The 18,171-nt window shown below is 39.8% G+C and overlaps 3 protein-coding genes across 4 annotated transcripts in view; 1 reads left to right on the forward strand and 2 right to left on the reverse strand.

The window, feature by feature from the left end:
- Positions 1–389: 389 nt before the first annotated feature.
- aqp10a (aquaporin 10a) lies at positions 390–4,700 on the reverse strand. Its single transcript, XM_020607196.1, has 6 exons — positions 4,617–4,700; positions 3,237–3,363; positions 2,326–2,463; positions 1,922–2,040; positions 1,612–1,829; positions 390–600 (listed from the first exon to the last, which is right to left on the reverse strand). Exons 1-6 carry the CDS (start codon positions 4,698–4,700, stop codon positions 390–392), a joined length of 897 nt encoding a protein of 298 aa, XP_020462852.1.
- Positions 4,701–7,084: 2,384 nt separating this feature from the next.
- Positions 7,085–11,044, reverse strand: LOC109964108 (pro-interleukin-16). The gene is made up of 6 exons (XM_020607176.1): positions 9,688–11,044; positions 9,388–9,583; positions 8,783–8,881; positions 8,449–8,698; positions 8,231–8,347; positions 7,085–7,630 (listed from the first exon to the last, which is right to left on the reverse strand). The coding sequence occupies exons 1-6, from the start codon at positions 11,028–11,030 to the stop codon at positions 7,467–7,469; spliced, it is 2,169 nt and encodes a 722-aa protein (XP_020462832.1). The 5' UTR covers positions 11,031–11,044; the 3' UTR covers positions 7,085–7,466.
- A 4,245-nt stretch (positions 11,045–15,289) lies between these two features.
- Positions 15,290–18,171, forward strand: part of ltap1 (lipid transport auxiliary protein 1) — a 5,203-nt gene continuing 2,321 nt past the window's right edge. The window contains exons 1-5 of one of the 2 annotated variants that reach the window (XM_020607179.1): positions 15,290–15,577; positions 16,932–17,033; positions 17,120–17,225; positions 17,308–17,361; positions 17,480–17,646. In XM_020607179.1, the coding sequence (XP_020462835.1) occupies positions 15,515–15,577; positions 16,932–17,033; positions 17,120–17,225; positions 17,308–17,361; positions 17,480–17,646 (492 nt within the window). In that variant the 5' untranslated portion in view covers positions 15,290–15,514. Of the gene's footprint in view, positions 15,578–16,931; positions 17,034–17,116; positions 17,226–17,307; positions 17,362–17,479; positions 17,647–18,171 lie in introns of both variants that reach the window. The other variant, XM_020607178.1, reaches the window with a different exon arrangement.

An 18,171-nucleotide genomic window follows, 5' to 3' on the forward strand; every position in this document is an offset into this window, starting at 1 on the left:
AGTAGTGGTTACAATTCGAGTGGGTTTCCAGATAATGAACCTAAGTCAAAATAAAGTCCCCTTGAATAATTACAAGTGTGTGTTTGTTGAACACATGCTCAATAGCCATTTAGACATTTAATAATGAGTAAATACACCTCAGTGATATAATTTACTAAGAATAAATCAATATGCTAAAGAATACAGACATCAATGTAAACAGCATTATCTCATAATTATTATGTCTTTCAGCCGACTCTGTCTTTTCTGGTTGTGCTTTAATGTGCTTTAATGTTTGTTGTTGCTTTCTCAGACAATTTACAGCTAGAACTGTGTCTTTAACTGTACAGGTCGTGAATGTGGTCAGGTGGGACTTTTTTTTTATTTTTATAAAGTTAAAGTCTGCACATTTATAGATGTGCAGACTTTAACTCTGCTTCACTTTCCCATTTGGTGCTGGGCTGTTTGATTTTGTCACTAATGGTGGAGAGAACGAAGAAGTCGTCAGCGGGGTCTGGATCAGGCAGCTGCCAGTGAATGAAGACCAAATACACACAACTTCCTAAAACACCTCCAACAAGTGGGGCCAGTATAGGTACCCAGAACCAGTAGTTGTAACACCTGGAGAGCAAACAGCAGAAAGGCATTCACTTACACAGCACTGAGAGTTCTGTTATTGGCCAAGTGTATATTCTGTAAAAATGGAAGTGTTCATTTTTTTGTTTAAAACTGTATTAGTCAATATATTTTTATATTGGCACTGAATTTGTACATCTAATATGAACGTTACTGCTCACAGTGACCAATCAAAGAGCATTATTGCCTATAACTCTACAGTTCTACAGAGCATTTTAGCTTCTTTTAGCTCAGTGTTTTAGTTTTATGGGACATGCATGACTACGCTTGAGGGGGTTTGCAAACAAGCTAACTGTAGACCAGGTAAAATTAACCACAAGTCCTCCAACCTAAACAAAAATATATGTCAATAAACCCGTTGAATCAGCATGCTTACTGGTTGTCATGGTAACAATCATAAACACACTGTTTAGGTTTAGACAAAGACTGTGACTTAGGTTAAAAGAAATACTTCTTTAATGTTACAGGACCTTCGTTGTGGTCATGTACTAAAAACATTTCATTTACATTCACACTGGGACACAGTGTGCTTGTCAGCTTGTTTTTATATTTTCTGCCCCCTAGTGGGCAAGAATCTATTAATGCAGCTTTAAATGGGTTTGATCAAGTACAAAGACTAACAGTTGTGGAACCACAGAAAAGTCATAGAGTCATGTAGGACAACAGGTTGCATTGTGGAACAAACAACAGATCATAAACAGATGTTCTGATACAAGCTGACATTTCATGCTCCTTTAATCCAAAAGAAAACAGCTGTAACCGCCAAAAACCTCTGACTTAAGTGCTTTTCTGAGGCACATGCAGCCAAAGACACTTGAGAATGATACACCTGGGAAACTATGTCACGGCTTTTTACATGTCATTATGTTGGTTTGAAATAATTATTTGGCTTCATCAATAAGACATTTAATGAAACAAGCATTCTCATATTATCAGCCTGGAAAGCTGTGTGTGTGTTTAGTGCTGTGCATGTGCTTTGTAAGATGAGATACTTACGTGAAGACCTCTGTGCCCCAGCCTGCAGTCAGAGTAAAGAGGCGCGGTCCCAGGTCCCGAGCAGGATTTATTGCACCGCCACAGTTACCTGACATTGACACGGAGATCCCCAGGACAATCGCTGCCACAATAGGAGGAATCAGCCCTGGGGGAGCAGGGGTGTTCCTCTTTTCACCCAAACACAGGATGCACAACAGCAGCATGCCGGTGCCCACCACCTAGTGAAAATGAAATATACAGCACAGCAATTATGAATTAAGCTGAAGAATACTTGTTAAAGTACTTATCTACTGTGATCCTCCCAACTGACCTGGTCCAGGAAACTTCTGCCCAAAGTAAGATGCTCTGTGGGATATGTCGCAAATATAGATGCTGTCTCATTTGGGCCGATCACTGTCAACACTCCTCCACTAAACTCCATTATAGCATCTGTGACAAAAACAGAGGTAATAATCAGTACGGTAAACATCAAAACATACTATACTACACATAAATGTACGTATGTACAATGCACATGGGTGAGAAATGAAAGGAAACTTTGATGTCTTTGGGTTGTTGGTTGTCCAAGACCCTCCAGAAAATCTCTAGTGTGTTGCATTGAGTGCTGTATAATAGTTGAGATCTGACTGTAAAGACCATAGGTTTTCATTCACATAATTTTCATACTCATCATTTGTACAGCAATAATGTTAGAGTTTGAGGTGAAAGACAAACCGTAGTAGATCAGGTAGACAAGCCCTGATGCTACATAAGCCCCCAGAAGCTGGGAGAGGCTGTAGGGAGCCAGCCTACTCCAGGGTACCTGGCCCAACACACAGAAACTCAGAGTCACCGCTGGGTTCAGATGGGCTCCTACAGAAAAAAGGAGGACATGGAGTTTTCATCTGTAGGACTGGTATTATGCCACTTTATTAAGTTTAGACATTTTTTCAGGTGACAAAGTAATCACTTAGACTGAGAATAAGTAGTCAGTCTATCCAGCGATGCTGATTTACAAATTTGTTCTGACATTTTCAGAGATGTGAGTACTTGTTATCTGACCAAGCTAGCTCGATTAGCAGGCAGCTACATCTCATTCAGGAGTACAGGACATTATAGTTGAGTTTCCACTGTCGGAACCTAGAGAGTGGTACACCCAGGGCTTCTCTTAACCGTCACCTGGAATGACCTCACAGGCTGATGTGGACATGCTGCCTTGCTTTTCCAGTGTAACTTCCTGTGTTGTTGTTTGTTTAGAGGACCAACACACACACAGCTCAGCAAAGGGAGAGCAAAGGATGTGAAGTATCACTCCACAGTGTAACAATCAGCCAGAGACTGTATGAGCAGGTTATCGAGCAGCTGTTGAACAAGCTGAACAAAAACTTGCAAAAATATGACATCATCACCACTTTGCCCGCGGTCCAGTCACTGAAGTCTCTGTTTCATCCCTAAACCACCGAGTTAATGTCTGTAATGTCTATTGTGTAACTTTCAAACTAATATATTATAAATACCAGTAGTGGGTTTTCACGGTCAAGCAATCATATTATGAAGGTCAAACTATCATGGGAATATTGCTTTTATGGGGAAACTGAGTTACCCTTGGTGGAGGTTTGAACTCTGTGAGTCCTGCCTAGTTTTACCTGTGATTCCCTTGGTGAGGTACATGGCTGACATGACACCCACAGAAAAGGACATATTGACCGACAGAAACTGGCCTTTAGTCTCTCTGCTGGTTTTAACCTGTGCTGCTGCTGCACAACCAAAAAGCTGCATGGGACAGAGAGAGAGAGAGTGAAAGTGGGGGGGTGGCATGAGAAGTCAGGAGAAATGTGATAAACTACAAGGTGAACAAGACACCTTGGCAAAAATACACACCTCAAAGGTCACTTCACATCAACACAGGCAAAATTACATGTACACATGTTGTGATATCTAGTTGGTCTTTTACTGATTAACAGTTTATACGGTAATGATTATCAGAAAGATTAGTGGTTGATAAAAAAAATAATTAATCCCATCCTCTCATAAACTTGGATTTTGAAGTGAAGCTGGAGACATTTTATCTAAAGCGCCATTTAACAAACAATATGACTCAGATGAGAGGGCATAACAAGTAAACACACGCATATACAAGCAGGGTGAAAATTTACTTGCTAAATGATAACATGTAGAAACATTTTATGGATAATTATGTAAACTTACCTGGGTCAAGTTGATTTATTCATTTTATGAATATGTTAATTTATACATAATGTGGCATCTCTTGTGATGCCTACATTTTGTTTATTAGTTCATGAATATTTAACATTTATTAGTCTGTTCTTTAGAAAATAAAATGCTATAAACAAACTAAAGTTTAATAGCAATAGAAAATTATACTGACCACATTAAATGACTAACACTAGGGAACAGTGTCTAGATCCCCATATTGCCTTAATTCTAGGAAGTGGTTCACTCATTTACATTTTAGAATTTACAGTTTGTCTGCACATGAATTCAGTCTAAAACTTCACTTATTGTTCCAGTGTATGTACAATAACATTTTCAGATAAATGACATAAAAAACACAATGTACAATATTTTTATATTAACGGGAAAAATTATATGCAAAATTATGAGCACTACATTTTAAATGCTGGAGCAGTGACAGTCAGAATGTTCCTAGTATTTCTGTAATGTTGCCTTTGGTCAGTTTCCAAGAGATTTTTTAGTTGAAAAAAATAATCCAAACAGTAAGTTTAAAAATATACAGAGCATGATACAGTACTCACATGTCCTGTGCACCCCAAAATAAGGTAACATTTAAATTATTTAGAAAAATTCATAAAATCATTAAAAGGAAAATGCAACAAAGGCTAAATGATTATGAAAATGTGTAACATAAGGGCATATTTACCTATGTTCGTTAGCTATTTTTGTTTTGTTTTTTACTTCTTACTTTTTTAAGGGTTTTAAAGAGACCCCAAAAGATGTGAAAAAATTGTGGATCTTGTTAGTAAGCATCAGCAATTGTCACTTACCAACAAGACAAAGGTTCCCAAGAACTCAGCCATACACTCTCGCACCAGGGCATTCCTCACTCTCAGTAAATGTAGCTTCAGCATGTCCAGAGTTAAATTAAATCCTTATTTTTATTTCACACTGGATTTTATCCCTGTTGTCAGCCAGACCAGCTGGTGGGCTCTCCGTGTGTCTGGGAGCTGATATGGTGATTTAAGTGAAGGAGGTGACAGTGCAACTGTATCCTACCACTCCGCTTCTCCTTCCCTACAACTGGCCCAACATGATTACTCATTTATTGGTTTGTTAGCTATTAGAGGTTGCTCATAGGAACCAAGGCCATAAAGAGTCAGATTATGTGCTGACAGAGGAACATAAGCCCCAGAACAGATAAATGAAATCTGTCGCCTGTTTTCAAGAAACCACTTACAAATGTTTATGACAAGTAAACATCTATATTTAATATGAACGGAACAATATATCAAAATCTCTAAATTGCAATATACAAAAACATGCTTTGTCTAGCAATATATATCATGCGTCTGCATACACCAGTGGCTACACATTTTTTTAAATAACAGAATGTAGGTCGGTATATGTGGTTATTCTTTACATATTTAAACCAGTGCTAGAAAAGGGGGAAAAGGAGGAATAAAGTATTTCACAGCTTGTTATTATTGTATTTTTAATTGTATCATGAATGAATTGAATCATACACATCATATCGTCCATTGAATTGCACTGAGAAAAAAATCATATCATCCCATCCCTATTTATTTATGTCTGTTTTTTGTCATCCTTTTCATACACTATGTCATCAATCTGTGCAAGGTGCAACAGCCACAGGTACTAACATAGCTACTGTAAGAATACAGTGCATGTGTTGGCACTATCATCACTGTACATGCACTGCAAATTACTGGTGTGCATTTGATTAACAATGAGCACACATAAAATTCTTCCTCTTCTTCTTTTGGCTGTTCCTGTTAGGGGTCGCCACAGTGAATCATTTGTTTCCACCTAACTCTATCCTCAGCATCCTCTACTCTCACCCCAGTTAACTTCATGTCCTCTTTTAGCACATCCATACATCTCCTCTTTGGCCTTCCTCTTGACCTCTTGCCTGGCAGCTCCATCTCCAACATCCTTCTACCAATATAACCACTATCCCTCCTCTGCACATGTCCAAACCATCTCAATCTGGCCTCTCTGACCTTGTCCCCAAAACAGCTGACCTGAGCTGTCCTTCTGATGTGCTCATTCCTAATCCTGTCCATCCTGGTCACTCCTAAAGAGAACCTCAACATCCTCATCTCTGCTACCTCCATCTCTGCCTCTTGTCTTTTCCCGCCTGCTACAGTCTCTAACCCATACAGCAGAGCTGGTCTCACTACTGTCTTGTACACCTTTCCTTTGATTCTTGCTGCCAACTCTTTTGTCACACAACACTACCTGTGTACTCCTACCTCCACTCTTAGCATACATAAAATAATTTGTATATATTGATATTTGTTATCTATTAAATGAGTATATATTAGTAAAAACCTATCCAAAAATCACAAGAATGGATTTTGAAGATACTAAAATTGATCTTTTTACAACCTATTCAAAATTATTATTTGTGGAAAACTAGATATTGCTCTGTGTTCATATTCAGTTTGAGCCATTTTAGTTTATAACTGATAAAGCTTCAGAGAGAGAAAACAATTCAAATTTATCTGCACAGGACTGGACATTTGCCCTTAATATTAAAATTTATACAAATTTATGTTTATCTTTAGCCCTAAATCGATCATTATCATTCATCATTGTCATTCTTCAGTCAGACAAATTGCAGTTTCAAAATTCCTTTGAAACAATCAGTCACAAAACTATTTCTCTGAATGGGAAACTTTTAACAAAACTAATAAGTACTCTCTGTGAAATTCAAGTCCAGAAAAGTGTACAAATTCTATTATTAATGGTGCAGTAAAACATTTCATGGTGAGTTTATGGCAAGGTGGTTGAAAGGAATACAAAACATTGGATGTCATCACAACTCTGCCAGCTGAACTCTGGACTTAATGAGTTATGTAACTCAAAAAAAAATTGCTCTGTAGGTGTAAAGTGTTACTGCTGATAATTTGCAGAGGCACAGGACTGTAGTATAAAAATGAATTGGCATAAGACAAGGTGTAAAGCACTGTCTGACATAATTTAGCTGTAGTCCTACATTTTGATATTTGTCATTTATTTTTTCTGAAAACAGACTAGTAGGCTAGACTGTGAGTTTGGGGGTTTATCTCTTATCACATCTACTTTTGAAGAGTACTGTTTGTTAATGTATGAAACCTTTAACCTGCTTCAGACAGCTCTTCTTATAACTGAAAGGTACATTGATGTCACTCTACCTCCCTCTGCTGAACATAAGAAGACACATCACTTTAAGTAAGAATTTATTAAAAAGCATATAAACTCAGTTAGCAAGTATTCACAAAATATTACATGTGCTATCATTCACAGGTGCCACATTATTAGCTTTTAACTGATCCAGTTCTTGGTTACAAAAGTCGATTCACTTGAGCCAACTGTGCATTTTAATTATGGCTGGTACAGGAATATCCCAGGCTTTGAGGTAGATGAAATCCTGTTAACGGGATATAGAGAGAAAAATACACACCTTTGACATGGTCTGCAAGATTATGTTTGCTTTAGGGCTTTGTTATAATGACTATAAATAAACTGTTAAATTGTTTTAATGGGCCCAAACAGCCCATTTAATAGATTTGGTCTTCTTAACCAAGGCAGGCAATATAATCTCTCATGGACGGCTTTTAGTTTCTTGTTCATCATCATTCCCTGAACTTTTCTGTGCGCCACCTCCATAATCGTCATGTTTCAAGATGTTTTAGAGGGCGGCGCAGCACTATATCCACTGGTCCAGGGGGCAGTCTTCTGATGAAAGTCCAGGCCTCCAGGCGGCTCATTGCCACCATGCTCATCCCTTCGATCTCCACCACCTCATCACCAGGAAACACCTTGTCAACAGGGCCCCCTGAGGGGAAGAAAGAGAGTGGGAACATTGAATAAATGGCTGTAAAGTAAAAGTGTATACAGAGAGGGATTACTGGAAGCTGATTTAATGAAAAGGTCGTACAATATGTGCATAATTTCAGAATTGAATCTTAATAAAAATATGGAATGCTCACATACTTTATTTTACATAAAAAGTATATGATCAGTTTATCACATATGATGCACTAGTATAGATGAAACAATTCAACAATATATGAATTGTTAAAATTAACTCCACGGTGACCAATGTTAAATTGCTTACATAATACTATATCACTAATATTAATAATTATAATCAAATTTAAGGAAAGTTTATTACTGTAACAGTGTTAGAGGCCATTCCGCATAATAAGTACTTTTGCTTTTGATACTTACATTTTACATTACATACACTTTGTTAGTAATACTGCTATTCCTTTACTCAAGTAAAAGTTTGAATGCAGGACTCTTATTTGTAATGGAGTAATTTTATAACGCGTGTTGCTACCTTTACTTAAGTAAATGATTTTGATACTTAAGTCATTCAACAGAACTACGTTGTGTCAGTCTCAGGTTTTTTTGAACTTATCTCAGCTCTCACCCTGGAAGATCTTCTGAACGGTGAGTGGTCTGTTACCCAGACTGGAACCTACACCTCCCTCCAGGCTGAAGCCCAGATCCCTGCTGTTCTTCTCCAGGTGCACGCACACACATTGATCTGAGAGGAGAGGAAAAACACCAATACAAACTCTCACTTTAAACTGCTGCAGGTTTAGGACTGATGTCTTTTTAGAGCTCTGATAATGTATGACTTCTCACCTGTCTCGATGGACTGAGTCTGTGTTGGTCCCTGGTTACTTTCCTGCACTCCTCTTGTAAAGGCACTGTTAACATCTCCCCTCTTCAAGACCACCACTCCCATCTCACGAGTCTTTGCCCTTCTCAGGACCCTCACAGCCTCCCAGTGGGTACAGCCACACAGTGCTGTACCATTGATTGACAATACTTGGTCCCCTTCCCTTATGGAGCCTTCTTGAGCTGCCACACCTAAGTGAAACACCTTATGGACCTGAGGAAAAGACATCAAGAGACAAGTGAAGAAACTAATGACTGTGATTTTGAGAGATCAGGAAGAAGTACAGTATTCCCTCACAGTGACTGGCTTGTTCTGGTCCATGCCTCCTGCCACACTGAATCCCAGTCCTACTCCGATCTCCTTATGGAGAACCACCACTTGAACATCGTCATAGTCCTACAAGAGAGACCATAGACAAAGTGAGAAAACAAAGTTGTAGCTACATGCTCAATCTAATTTTATTAATATAATAACAGAACATGATTTTAATACCTATATTAGAGCAGCAAAGATGAAAACGAAAGGATGATGACATGGAACAAAGGTTAATTTGCCAGATTTTGTAGTTTGAACTTTTCATGAAACATATTGGTTTTTATTTGACATATTTACATAAAAAAAAACAGTGGCTCAAACCCAGAACCGTCTCACTGTGAGGCAACAGCGCTAACCACCGCACCACCATGCTGCCTGTAGTAATATTAATACTGTATTTAATGTACTCCTGTGAATTCAGATCTAGCAGGTTATTGCCAAGCAAAGAAATTCCATTAAAATAATAAGAGCAACTACAGCCAAAAGAGAGGCAGGTAAAATAGCATAGGAAAAATGATCAAGTTCATGGCAATGATAATCTGGGACCACAATTTCAAAACAAAAAATGAATGCCCAGCCATTTGTACCTGCCGAGTGTTGTCCCCCAGGTTCCTGACATCCTCCAGCAGCCTATCAAGCTCCTCAGTGGGCATCAGAGACACACAGGACAGGATGGATACATCTGAACTCACTGACATAGACCGCTGGCCTGTAGATCGCCAGTCATCACTGTCATTCTCTGACTCGTACTCAACTCCAGCAAAGTTATACAGGTCTGAAAGACTACATGAAATAAGAGCAGAGCGATTAAAAACGATCAGTTATGTTCATTATTTCATGATTATCCTCTGACAAACCAGAAATCTAATCATATATACAGCACCCACTTGACACAGAAGCTCATGTGTTCTGATTGGCTCGTGCTACTGGTAATGGTCACCGAAGACTCTCCAGAATCAGAATCATAGTTTGAATCTTCATCTTTCTGTGTGCTTTCATCATCATCCTCATCTTCAGTATCATTACAGACCTTAATGTCTGAGCTCAAGCCAGCTACCCAAGCATCCAAGTCCAACACTCGTTTCTTCCCTTTCTGGTAGGCTGTGTTGACATCTGGGGAGATGGGCTCAGGGAGGCTGCTGTGGGAGAAAGTGGCAAGGGGGCAAGGAAGAGGTGGGGACTGTGGATCAGGAGATTTGACTGACTTTGTGAAGACAGAAGTGCTATCATATCTGTATGCAGTGGGAATGACATTTTCCGGCTGTGTGGTAGGTGAAAGAAAGGGTGAGTGGTTAGGAGTGTTTGTTGGAGTCTTGTCATCGTCACTGAGAGGTGAACTAACTACACAGGGCGATTTTTTCGGCACACCAGTTGAGGTGTCACTGGACACTAGTACAGTTGTCTTGTTGTTAGTGGACAGATCTTTTTCACTTGCCTCCTCAGGGCTGAAGACTTTGGAGAAATCTGTCTCATCTATGAAAAAGTGCTGAGGTTGTCTTTGAACTCCTCCATTTAGCGGAATTTCAAGTGCCCTCTTCAGTCTGGAATATTTACCAAACTCTTCACCACAGTTGTTAGACCTTTTTTCCCATTCATTCTCAACCAAATCATTCCCTTCTCTCTCTTTCTTACCCCTTCTCAGTCCATTCTCATCCACCGATAAAGACCTTTCAGGTTTGACACCTGCCCCCTCTCCCTCCCTTGATCCCTCCCACTTGTCCTTTAATCCACCTGTTGTTGGTTTTGTTGACCCACTGATAAGATGTGTCGGTGCAGACATGGCTCTTCTGGGCATGGGAACATATCCTTGATTTCTCTGTGACAGAGCCTCAAATTGACTGATCTTATTCTTCACACTGGTTGCAGAGGGGGCTGACAACATCTCCTTCTTCCATTCTGCTGTTTTCAATGTGATTTTCTGTGAGTTGAACTCGAACACATCTTCACTGGTGCTGCTGCTCTTTGATTCATTCTTTCCTTTTGCTCCATCATCGGTCTTTCTTACTGTGTGTATTCCATTAGTCTCAAACTTTTTATCAGTGTATTTTACACTGCTCTGGTCCCTACTTCCACCTGCTCCTATGTCTCTCAATTCAGACGAATCAATGAAAGAAATAGATCTATCTTTTTCTAAGAAAGTGTTAGACTCTGGAGCGATTCTTCCTGCAGCCCTGGCAGATCTAATCTGAGCTGCTGCAGTGTTCCTGCTCCTAACTCTGTCCAGAGACATGGTGCCTCGTGATCTTCCTCTAAATACCTGCTTTGGCTTTGTCCTTGCCACCGTTCTCCCAACAACCTCCTGCTTCTACCTGGAGGAAGTGAGCTGTCTGAACCCGACATATCTTTTTGAGGTATCCAGGGGAATGAGTTCCTGCTTATTTCCCCCGATGAGAAGCGTTTGAGGAAACTACCTCCTTCTGCCCTGTCATATGACTTCTGCTGTGGTGGGCTAAGGGTTGTTCCAGGGGTTGAGAAGTCCCTAATTTTGCTGTAATCCTCTGCTTTACCAAAACCAGCAGACCCATAAAGTTTTTCTATACGCTCCAGTATACTCTGACCTCCTTTGGACCCAAAGGAAGTAGCTGTAGCTGTGAACTTAGAGCCAAGTGCAGGCTGAGGCTTCAGCCTGGAAGGAAGAGAAAGACCTTTGCTGGTCCTGTCCATTGTCTGGCTTATATGACTCACTGGGCTTCTCTCTTGAGCAACAGTACTTGCACCTCCAGAGTTATAGGCCTGTATTGAAGACATCACCATGTCCCTCGTACTTTCAACTCCTGTCCGTCTTTCTTCCAGTTCTCCAGCCTGTCTAGTGATGTCCTCTCTTTGTTTGGATGACCACATAGACATGTCACCACTGGTGCTCCAATCAGGGCTTAAATTTTTACTTAGCAGGTCATTTCTCCTCTGTTCTGGTCTTTCCTGACTTGCAGGTGTAGGATTTTCACTTTTAATGCCAAACTCTGTGATAGTTTTGTCTGTTGTGCCATTCTGATTCAGCTTGGCAGACATTTTATGACCTGATGTTTCTTTCTCCTGACCTTTGACATCGTAGCAACTTCCAGTCCAGGCTTGATATTCAGTAATTGGGTCCTCCTGCTTATTTGTATCATTTATGCCAGCATGTGTCCCATACCTCTCTCGTTCCCTGACTCCCTTGGTGCTCTCTCTCTTCTCCTCTGAAAAAGATCTGGCTATCCGACCACTTGATCTGTGAGTGAGACTGTAGGAGGGAGAGCTAGCTGAGCGGACAGTGAAGTGTGCTCCTGTCCTCTGCTTGTTGTACTCATTTGCTGGAGTTGGGAGCAAGGACAAGTCCATTGTCTCAGAGTAAACAAAGTTAATGACCTCCTGTCAAGTGCCAATTCCCAAAAAAGAGAGTCGAAGAGTGAACTTGATATTTAAGTGATTTCAGGCAACTGTCTGTTAGACTGCACTCTGGTCGCAGTTCATCTGAATGCTATGTTCTGAGTGTGTAAAAAACAGTGAAACAGTGGCACAGTCCTCTCATTAGAAACAAATGTTGCGTTAAAAAGGTTGACACTTCAGTGATGCTCCCAGTGATATTCTGACTTGTGGTCTAGAAGTGGTGAATTCTCCCTGCTCCTCTTCTTGCTTTCATGTCATTTTGTCCGCAGGAGTCTTTGGTTCCCCAGCACGACTTCGGCGAACAGCTCCCATTGCCTGCCAAGCATAAAAATGTACATCCTCAGAAAGGATTGAGCTGGAATGTTATAATATGTGTGTTGCTCTGACTGCTTAGAATGGCCAAACAAAATCACAGACTGGCTCCTGACAGTGAATACAATATGTTACAGTGAAGCATAAAGTGAACAGTGAATAGAGAAGATGTCTTATTTTCTTATCATTTTCATGTCTTCTCTATTCACTGTTCAAAACAAAAGATAGAACATGAGAACCACTACAGTATGCTCACTCCAGTTACAACAGGTCCTTGCCTTTCTAACATCCCCCTCACACTGACTCAGTAAACCCACTGACAGAAGGGATAATGGTCTCTGTTGTTCATGCATATCGTAATAGCTGTTTACACAAGCAACATACTCATGACTACCTGTCAGCATCAGCTAAACCTGAACCAAAAACTGGAAAAACTCACCTAGCAGCAATCCACTCAGCAAAAAGAAACACATGTCAGCAGCTCGAATTGGTCTCAAAGAGTCAACGAGAAACAGCAACTGCTTTAAATCTCATAAGAATGGATCCATGTGAAATGATCAGATAAGCTGGACAAAGGACGAGGTTACTTTGATTTACATACAACTTGCTGAGAGAAAGACAGTGTTACTGATGGAGATGGCTCATTGGGGATATCTGAGAGTTCAGGCACATACAACAGTGAAGCTGTCTTTGAATATTAATCAAGTCAGAATTAGGATCCAATTAGCTCTGTTGACACAAAACATAAATACTCTAAGCTGCCGACTTACTGTACTGCACAAATACAATATAACAAGGGAATTAGATCATCACCACCTGTTCAACTGCTGGATATGCTGTTTGCAGCATTCTAAAAAGTCTAGGTTACAGTGTATAAATTTGGAGGACAGTGTAGGTGGTGCTTTCCATTGCAGGTGTCAGTTTACAGAAACACATGTTAAGCTAGGTCACAAACCCACCCATCTGGGTAACCCGGGCAACATTGCCCTATTCACTTTAATTAAACAACAAGAACGACACAAATTCACCAAGTGATCAAGCAAAAATACACATATTAATTCACTCTCAAATGATCTTATCACAACTTACTCACGTTCACAAATGATCTTATTAATCCACTCACACATTCACAAAAACATGCACCTTACCTTCTCTAAGAGTGACCTCTGTACTTGTCCTATACCATGATGTTGACACTGGTTCATAATTAAGGCAGTGAGGGGTGAATACATCAGCTCCTGACTATTCTCTGTCTGACTTCTTCTCTTTTCATCAGCTTTGCATGGTTGATTGTGTACAGTGGTGCAAACCCGTCACACTAGTTTATCCTCTTGATCTCTCTTTTTCTTCTTCTCTCTCTCTCTCTCTCTCTCTCTCACTTTAAGCCTCTCTTTCTCCTCCGCCTCCCATTGTTGTTTTCTCCCTTTTTTCCTTTTCTCACAGGGTAGCATTCCAGACTACAGTTCAGTGTGTCATCCAGGGAGTGCATGTGCGCGCGCACACTTTCTTACACACTCTACAGACACTTGAAACATTATTTCTCAGTGTAACATTAATATTTCATAGCTCAAGTAAGAGGAGATACAGTTAAATTGAACTGTAATTGAACAAGAATAGAACAAGAATGACATTTCCCAATATAAATTTATAGTATCAGCCTACATGGCTCAAAACCCAAGTCTAATCATCTGGGCTGAGCAGGTATCAAAATACATAATAATAGAGCACCTTTATTTGGGACCAATGACCACAAAGAGCTCATGTACTGTATGGTAGATTCAGGGATAAACCTTTACATTTTGTACATTTGTGCTATTGTAAGTGCACCTCTAGTATGTCATAGGTGCAACAAGGCCCAAGTGTTAAATTCAGCAAAACAAAGCTCTACTGCAGACACACTTGCTGAAAATCTGTGGGACTGTAATGTCGACCCAAGGGGGAAATGTTTAAGATTGCTGATAGGTTTTATCTACACTGAAGAAAAAGAAGTATTGTTTGTGGGAATACTGGATTCTGCAGAGTAGGACGGTGAACAAACAGCCATTGAATCACAGAACATGGGGCAAGAAAACTAGCAAAAAAGAAACAACCAAAACGTAGACATAAAAAAATAAAACAAAAATCATTTACTTACAGTTCTGGTTCTCCTTCTTACTGCTGCTGTTTTGCGTGCACCTGCTACTGTCTTCCGTTGAGACAGAGGAAGCTGTGGTTACTACATCAGGACGCTGCAACACTCAGTAACAGTCTTACAGTATGTGTCTGAGCCCGTCAAAAATCAGAATGAGCAGAGGCTGAAAGACTGACCAGGTCAAGTCTGTTGTACTAATGATCCGATCACAGATTATCCTGACCGGTTGTAGAGAGGTTGTATGTCTTCTCAGTACAGTGATAAGTCTGTGAGTAGGGGTAAATAGCTCCAGCACGGCTCCGTTGACACCTACCCTTATTCTGGACAGAAGAATGGCATTCAGAGTGTCTGCAGGATGGAATAATCACTGTCTTGCTCACACAGACCCACTGGTACATTCAGTTCATTATTTAGGGCGTAGGACTCAGAGCACATCTTGTGACTTAGCACTAGTTTATGGTATTTAATCAGTAGTTCACCGTGGACAGGATTACAAAGAGGAAATTGACATTTCAAATATGTGTCTCATTGTTTATGTTTCTGGAAATCACAGGATTCATAGGCCTATATATTTGTCTCCGTGTCGTTTCTTTATCATGAGTGTTTGGTGATTTATTTGTTAGGTCATGAAGTGTAGCCACTTTCAACAGCAGAGGGCAGGAGAGGCCACGGAAACGTCACCTGTCCGTGCCGGTCACGTGACCACTGCGGAAGTCAACAAATCAGTGAGAGAAATGTGCCGTAAAAAAGCTTTTTACTTAAATTCGCTGTTTTATGTTTTCCGTTTAACACTAGCTTCATGTGTCATAAAAACGACTAGTTAAACGAATCCGTATGTTTTACAAAGTTAAAGTGCTTAGCTAGCGTTAACCTTAGTAGGTTCAGTAAAAACCCACTGTTACAAAATGCGGAATGACTCTTTTCTCTCAAGCATAAACGTCGTGCTTGTTATGGCCTACGGAAGTCTGGTGAGTCTGTCTCACTTGTTATTAGCGAGTTTGGTCTAACTCTGTAATGGCTTAATCAAATTCACGATGACGACAATCATGTGTTGGGTATTTTTAGTCAGATAGATATTGGATAGATACTTTATGTATTAGACATGTTTAGTGGAGATAGGGTGTCTAGTTAGACTGTTAAATGCTTAGGCATGCTTATGAGTTTCTACAGGGTACATCTGGTCAAGGATAACTAGAGAGAAGAGTTGATGACTGTCAGCAGACAGGATGTATAATATTATTATTATGACGTGTATAACTGTAGCCTTAGCCATAATATGTTCTTATGTTTAAGTCACGACATGTTACTAGAAGTCTGTGAGAATGTTTTTAGCTACACACCACTTAACCAACAGACACACACACTGCCTGCGAGCAGTTTGGAGGTGCACGATACCTGAGCGTGTAATGTTAATTTTACCTGTGATCCTTTGAATAAATCAGCACTGTTTTGAAGTTACTTGGACTGTCTCGTCTCTCAGAGTTAGCAATGGTAAGAAGAACCAAAGTCCTTCACATGTCAGATAAAGACCTCAGGTTTCACAACAGAGTTTCTGTATGCAAGAGCCAGACTGACTTGTTTAAATTCTTGGTACTGAAAATGTTGGCCATGCATACTCCCCAAAACAGAATGCACGCTTCATGTCTGTACTAGTTTAAATACGATTGCGCCAAATTTGTTTTAACAACTCCACCTTATTAAAACAAAATTACTGTTCAGTTTACCACCACTGAAATATATTTCCTTTTCACCCTCAAACATTGCAGTGTGTTGAGTTCTTCTAAGTGTAATTTGTTGTTTTTCTCTTTAATGCTCTCAATAATTACAGCATTAGTGTAATTTTTTTTGTAATCATACAAATGCTGAGACTGTTTAATGGGTGCTTTGAGTAAAAGTTTTTGATGGATTCAGGGCGGACGCGGTACATTCATACTGTAAGGCACAGGCATCATTTTGCTTTTTGTGAATGGAGGGATTACTGTAGTGTTACAGTAAATCACACTCTACAGTACACTAAAATGAAACCGTTCAAAACGAAGCCTTACTCAAAATCATTTTAAATGCTGATTTCTGTGTAATTTTCACATTTTTTCCACATTACATATCATCATGCCAACCTGTATCTTTAGTGTTTTAAAAGTGAGATTGTCTGTAGTGTTTGGGTTTCATAACTTTTGCTACTGACAAATCAGAGTGGTACAGTTTAACCTGATAACTACCTTGACAGAATTTAACATTCATAGAACAATCTTAACAAGTAGATTCCTGTTTTGTCTGTTTCTCTATCTTTTATTTTCCATCTAACTCCTGACTTTCCTCCAGGTGTTTGTTTTGCTGTTCATCTTTGTCAAAAGGCAAATTATGCGTTTTGCAATGAAGTCTCGGAGAGGACCACATGCTCCCCTCGGCCACAATGCTCCTAAGGTAACACACCCACCCCATTATGGGCCCAAAGTGTCATCCTTTACACTGCTTTACTTACGTATGAGCCTTTGTTTTTGCTGTAGAAGCTGAGACAAGAAATTGAAGCCAAACTGCGCCAGGTTCAGAAAATCCACTTTGAGCCTCGTCTGCTTTCACCAGATGATGACCGGCTACAGCAGCAAGAACAGTCTGGTTAGAGGAGCACACACACACAGTAGTCCCGAAACTATCTGCAGGAGTTGTTTGGATGCTAGTTTGTGTGTTTTTCTCGCAGGTTCCCATGACTACCTGTACAGGATGAGAGCACTGGATGCTATCAGAGACACTGGTAATCTTTCCTCTCATTATTACTCACAGTTTGGCTTTGCTTTACCATCATTGGTTCTCCTTTTCCACTGTTATTATTATTCTACCACTATAACAGTAACACTCTACTTTCCCATTAGATCTCCCTTTCCGTGAACTGGGTGGGACGTCCACCGCTGTGACGGGTAAAAGATTTCGGATGTGGCTTCTGCAGCTACGAAATTCCCACTGCATGTTCCGAGACAGCCAAAGGTCCCTCATTGATACAGTGCTGGATGGCTACAATAAAGCACGTCATGGGGCAGAGGTCAGCGTCTCTGTGTTTATGTGCTAGAGATGTATCCAGTTTTTAAATTGTGGTAATAACAAGAAAATTTGGTAGTGGGTATTATGCTGTGTATAAGGGCCGCAAGTAATGATTACTTTTTATATTGCTTAATCTGCTGATTATTTTCTTGATTAATCAGTTCTTTTGTTTATAAAATGACAATTGACACAGAGGTGATATTGTCTTTTAGCCAACCAAAGATCTGCTATTTAAAGATAGTTTATGAACAGTGTTATCTCTACATAAATAATTCTCTTCTACACCACACAAGTAATATACTATTACAGAGTGTTAACAATCATACACCACACCCACAATGTTCCATCTGGTTAATCATTGAGCCTGTTCTTGCATATATCTTGATTGACACATACCTTTATATTTATGTTTAAACTCGTCAATTCTATTACTATTTTTTATGTCCACACTTAAGGAAATACAAAATCTTTTTTTGGTTGTACGTATAGCATGAATCTTTAAATTTAACTGACCCCTTAAATTGTA

This window comes from Monopterus albus, unplaced genomic scaffold (assembly GCF_001952655.1).
Source record: "Monopterus albus unplaced genomic scaffold, M_albus_1.0 scaffold84.1, whole genome shotgun sequence".
Taxonomy (NCBI): domain Eukaryota; kingdom Metazoa; phylum Chordata; class Actinopteri; order Synbranchiformes; family Synbranchidae; genus Monopterus; species Monopterus albus.